The sequence below is a fragment of the Cotesia typhae genome, unplaced genomic scaffold, assembly GCF_013202065.1.
Source record: "Cotesia typhae breed Kobodo isofemale line unplaced genomic scaffold, CoteBio_Ctyphae contig_4, whole genome shotgun sequence".
Taxonomy (NCBI): Eukaryota; Metazoa; Arthropoda; class Insecta; order Hymenoptera; family Braconidae; genus Cotesia; species Cotesia typhae.
The window spans coordinates 618,120-624,119 of NW_027423748.1; the positions used below are offsets into that span (position 1 = coordinate 618,120).

Here is a 6,000-nt window from a genome sequence, read left to right on the forward strand (position 1 = left end):
ACACGCCCGTAAGATGGTGTCAGTACCTGAGGATAAAATTCATGAGAAATTGGCAGCCTCAGAAAAAAATGAAGATATCGCAAAAAATAAATCTTGTCTTACTAGTGGAACAGTGTTAACTAGGCTCGACAATGAAATGTATGAAATTTTAAATTCTACGGGTAAATATAACTCAGACCGTGAAAAATGTCAAGCCTATTTACAAACACTTGAGCGATATCTTAGGATTCTTGAAAATGAAAAAAAATCTGTCAACGCTGCTAATATAGATACCAACATAAATGTTTCAGACCTGGCTGTAGACAACAACAACTCTAAATTCTTCGAGAGTAGTGCAGGTTCTTCTGAAAGTGAAATTGATCATCGTTCTTCATATGATGTAGTTATAGATAATTCGGTTATAGACAGTGTACCTAGAAGATTCAGAGGAAATGCAGCGCGGTTATTAAAAAGACTAAGAAGTGCACCTGCCACGTTAATATCTTGGGACGATAGAGGTCTTGTGACAATTAGAGGTAATAAAGTAGCACGTTCTAATATCACTGATCTTTTAAACGATGTGTTGAGGTCTAGAAAGAGTGTGAAAGCGATAGGTCGTCAACAGTTTGCTCAAGTACTGCAAACGTTAAACATTCCGCGTGAATACATCGGTAATCGAGCTTATTTTAACGAAGAAATGTCAACTTCTACACCTAGAAGACGATCTATGAATTTTTCCGTGCCTGAAATACTTACAGAACACACATCCTTAGAGGAATTACAATTAAATCAAAACGGTGAAGGTTCTATAAATAAAAACAGTCAAAGTAAAAAAATACCATGGATAAAGTTGAGATAGATAAAAAACTAAAAAACATCTATTATGATCCTATAAGACCAGAAAGTTTTTCAGGTGCTAAAAATATTCTAAAATACTCTGCTGAAAACAAATCAGAGCTATCTCAAGATGATGTTAAGGAATGGTTAAATAAACAAGAAACTTTTACAAAGCACCGTATGAACAGGAAACGTTTTATTAGAAGGACTTACAATGTTGAATCAATAGATGATGTCTGGGAAGCTGATTTAGCTGATTTACGAAGTATCTCTACGTATAACAAGGGTTATAAATATATATTGATGGTGATCGATGTATTGAGTAAGTATGCGTGGGCTGAGCCTCTAATAAATAAAACTAGTCTAAGTGTGACTCAAGCATTCCAAAAAATCTTAAGTAGAAGTAACAAAAGAATACCCCGCTTAGTGCAGACAGATAGCGGAAAGGAGTTTCTTGGAGAGACTTTTCAAGAGTTTTTAAGAAAAAAAGGAATATTTTTTAGAACAGCACGCAACCCTGACGTCAAAGCAGCTATTGTAGAACGTCTAAATAGAACGATAAAGGAGAGAATATGGCGTTATTTTACGTATTCCCGCACAAAAAGTATTTAGACATATTACAAAAAATTATTTACGCTTACAATCACACAACGCATACTGGTATCAAAATGGCGCCGGTAAATGTTAACAATAATACAGCTCAAATAGCTTTTAATAACCTTAAAAAACGTTATGAAAATGAGAAGCGCTCTGTGCTCTTGAAAAACCGTAAGCTTAAATATGCTGTTGGTGACTTGGTACGTATCAGTAAAGCAAAGGCAGCGTTTACGAAAGGATATGAGAGTGGCTGGAGTAGCGAAGTTTTTAAAGTATCAAGTATTTCTGAATATCGCCAACCACCGGTTTTTATATTAACCGATCTTCAAAACGAACCAATCAACGGTATATTTTATGAAGAGGAATTATCTAAGGTTGAATAAATGTCTTTAGAAAGAGATAATTTTTACATAGTGCTACCTAGCAATAGCAGCATGAAATAGTTCCCGGACAACACAACTACTCATTTTATAACGCGTTTGCCCTATCCTTTAGAACTTAACGGATGGTGGGATGTTGCTTTAGTGGAAATCCAGACGCCAATGACAATCTTACATATTCCTAAAGATTTCACGAAAGTTACATTAACCGTTGAATATATAGATACAGAAGATAATAATAAAATAATGGATTCATTCCTTTATTCTAACAACATACCACATGGTCAATATCAAAATATAGGCTCTTTAGTGGATTCTCTCAACAAACTTAAATCTGTTTCAGAGCATATCAATTTTACTTGTAGTGCTGGCGGTTTCATAAAATTTTATACAACATGCAAGTGTGAAAATGCAAGACATACGCTGGCATTAAGTGATCGGCTCTGGCATATATGAGGCTTTGAAGAAAGTTCGTTTTCTAAAGTTATAACAGACGGCCCTGATGACTGTTGCGGATCTAATCCAGCCTCTCTATCTCAAGCTATACCAGGAAAATTATTCGTTTATACAGATATTTGTGAAGGCTACATAACAGGAGATATTCAGGCCCCTCTACTACGTGTTATGCCTCTTGATCACGATCAATACATTTACGGTTCAACTAAAATTAAAAGTTTTCGCCTGGCCAATATATACCTCTATTACGTAAAAGTATGGCTACTATCGAAATTGATATAAGAGACGAATATGGTTAACCCGTGCCATTCGAATACGGGACGTTGACAGTAACGTTACATTTCAAAAGAAGTTTTTAAGATTCTCTACGATGATAGACTTCGAGATGATACAATACGGTGACGGTACCCGTAGTTATTCTGGAATAAGCCATGTTTATGTAGGATCACCTTATCAAAGAGGGCATGGTATAGGTAGTTTTTGGGCGGCTTATTCAGAAGAGTATTACCTTTTTTAAAAAGCGGTCTTAAGACCGTTGGTAAAGAAGCTTTAAGATCAGGTGTAAATATAGCTACAGATGTTTTGGATCACCAAATCCCCGTTGAAGAATCATTTAAAACGCGCGTGCGCGAGTCAGGTAAAAATTTAAAACGTAAAGCCCAGGAAAAAATTGATAGTCTTATGAACGGGTCTGGCTATATACCTACCCAGTTTGCCTTAACCAACGGTATGAGCAACACACAACCAAACTCAAGAAAACGGATTGTTAAAAAAAAAAAAAAAAGGCGCATTGTCAAATCTAAAGTGAAAAATAAAAGTAAAGTTAATAAAAAAAAGATCGCTATTAAAAAGAAAAACAATAACAATAAAAATAAAAAACTACGTACAGTGGCTGACATTTTTGATAAAAATTTCTAAAATGTCGTTTTTACATGTACATTCGTGTGAGTGTGCTAAAACTGAGTTAGAATTATTTACTCTACCGCCGACCCAAACAACAATTGAAAGTTCCCAATGGGTTCATTATAAACCAATTTCATCATTGACTGATAACTCGCCGATAGAATTTGTTGTTCAAGGTCAAGAGGATGAATACATTGATTTAGCACATACGATGCTAAGGTTATGCGTGGGTATTACACGAAGAAGCCCTGTGACAGCTAGCGCTCACCCTCCTAAAGTAGCACCTATAAACAATTTTATGCATTCAATATTCAGTCAAGTTGATGTGTTATTCAATCAAAAACCTGTATCAGCACCTAATAATTTATATCCGTACCGGGCATACATAGAAACTTTATTGAACTACGGAGCAGATGCCAAAAAATCGCATTTAACTACTGTAGGGTGGTGCTGTGATACCCCTGGAAAAATGGATAGTTTAACCGACGAGAATTTAGGCTTGAAAAAACGAAAAGAATTATTAACGTGTGATAAAACAGCAGATTTTATTGGTCATCTACATTGTGACGTTTTCAATCAAGAAAGATTTTTAATTAACGGTGTAGAAATGCGATTACGATTAACATGTGCACGTGATACTTTTTGTCTAATGGATGACACAGTAAACGGTTGTGTATACAATATTAGTGACGCTAGTTTATTAGTGCGTCGTGCAAAAATTTCACCAGGAACACTTTTAGCACACGCCTGTATGTTAGCTAAAACTACTGCTAAATATCCACTGACCAGAGTTGAGGTTAAAGCTGTTTCAATGGCAGCTGGTGTACATGGCGAGACTATGGACAATATCCTTCATGGCCAAATACCTAGACGTTTAATCATCGGTTTTGTTGATAATAAAGCATTTAACGGCGATGCTTCGATGAATCCTTTCAATTTCCAAAATTTTGGGATTAATTATTTATCGCTGTATGTTGACGGTCGGCAAATACCGTCAAAACCACTCCAGCCTGATTTTGGAAACCGTATGAATTACATAGACGCTTATCACACGTTATTCTCAGGCACAGGTATTCATTTTTTGAACGAAGGGAACTCTATAGACAGATTTGATTACCCTAACGGCTATTGTTTATATGCTTTTGATTTAACGCCCGATTTATCAGCTAATAGTAACACTCATTGGAATTTAATCAAACATGGTACAGTTCGTATAGAGGTCAGATTTGATAAAGCACTGGCTACAACTACAAACTGTATAGTATATGCCGAATATGAAAGTGTTTTAGAAATAGATGCTTCGAGACAAGTAACTATAGATTTCGCCGGGTAAGCAAGTATTTAAAATTTAGTATACGCTTTGCTGTAGTACGGTGGAGACCGATATGTCTTCTGTTGTTATATATATCCAAGGCTTTATAAATAACGACCGTGAATTTTTACCTAAAGAAATAGGTGTAACCTCTCTAATTAACGGTGATACTGCACATTGGATTTTGGCTCCTGAATTCTCGTTTAACCTGCTATCCGAAGAAAGACAGCTCGAAAACAACGCCTTAACCCGAAAACATGGTCTTGAATGGTATGATGGGGAATCAATGGTAAAATACGTGCATACACAGTTACGCTTTTTTTGTCAAAATTCTATGAAAATTTATACAAGAGGGAGGGCACAAAAATCATACTTGGAATCTCTACTCTGCAGACCAGTTATAAATATTGAAGATTCGCAAGACAGTCCCTCAGTATCTACGCTGCATCAGCCACGGTTAACCTGTGCCTTACACAGTGTTTTGGAATCTCGAAGAAATCGGAGTCTTGGTTATAATCAGTGTGCTTTGTCTTGTGCTGACTTACTAAAACAGTGGTTAAGTAAGAAAGCAAATTCTGAAGCTAGTGAAAATAGCTACGAACCTTCACTCGTTTGTCCTTGGGGGTGTGAGGCTTGTAATGAACACGGTGCAGGTCTTAAAAGCTATTCAGTATATACTATACCACGCGATTGGAGTGTATCCTGCAGACAGGATCCCGAGAGTCTGGACTAAGCCTACAGCCTTCGTAATAAACACAGATGGATGCCATAAGCCAGGATAGCACTGGGTCGCCATATACGTCGATAGAAATGGCTGTGGATGGTACTTCGATAGCTATGGACTCCCACCGTATATCCCGCAGCATCTTAAACGCCTCAAAAACAACTGTAAATGGTTCAAATATAACCACATTCAGTTGCAAAAAGAAAATTCTCAAGTGTGCGGTCAATACTGTATCATGTTTTTGCATTATATGTCTACTTATCCTTCACTTGATAGATTTTATCTATCTTTGACGGAAGACTTGACAGAAATGATGAGATCGTCGAAGAATATTACAATACGTTTATGAAAATAAAGCCAAAAAAATATAACAATAATTTTGTAAGTGACATAATAGCTAATATTCAATCATGTTCTTAATTTTGTATTCACAATAATCGCTAATAATCAATTATGTACTCCTATTCTTTTTATGTGAAATTAAATATCAAAAATGCAAATTTTAGTTGTATCTTTAATTATTTTGATATAATTGCCTCTCCTTTAAAATCTTTTATTTAATTATTAGTTTATATAATAAATAAGTATGATATAATAGTAATATACATATTATGAAAAGGTAAGTATACCTTTAAATATAAAAACTTGATAAGTATAAAGAGTTGTAATCAAGCCCGTTGATAACCTTGGCAAAAAAAAATTTGTAAATTCAGCATTATTTCTATAACGGTTATAACTGTATGTATGTAACATCATCACGCTTATAAAAGCAACCACGTCAGTGACCTTGAGTAAAAAGAATTTGCAAGCTC

The 6,000-nt window shown here is 35.4% G+C and overlaps 1 protein-coding gene across 1 annotated transcript; it reads left to right on the forward strand.

Annotated features, from left to right (window-relative positions):
• Nucleotides 1-3,168: 3,168 nt before the first annotated feature.
• Nucleotides 3,169-4,485, forward strand: LOC141527374 (uncharacterized protein F54H12.2-like). Its single transcript, XM_074242799.1, has one exon. It carries the CDS (start codon nt 3,169-3,171, stop codon nt 4,483-4,485), a length of 1,317 nt encoding a protein of 438 aa, XP_074098900.1.
• The last annotated feature ends 1,515 nt before the right edge of the window (nt 4,486-6,000 follow it).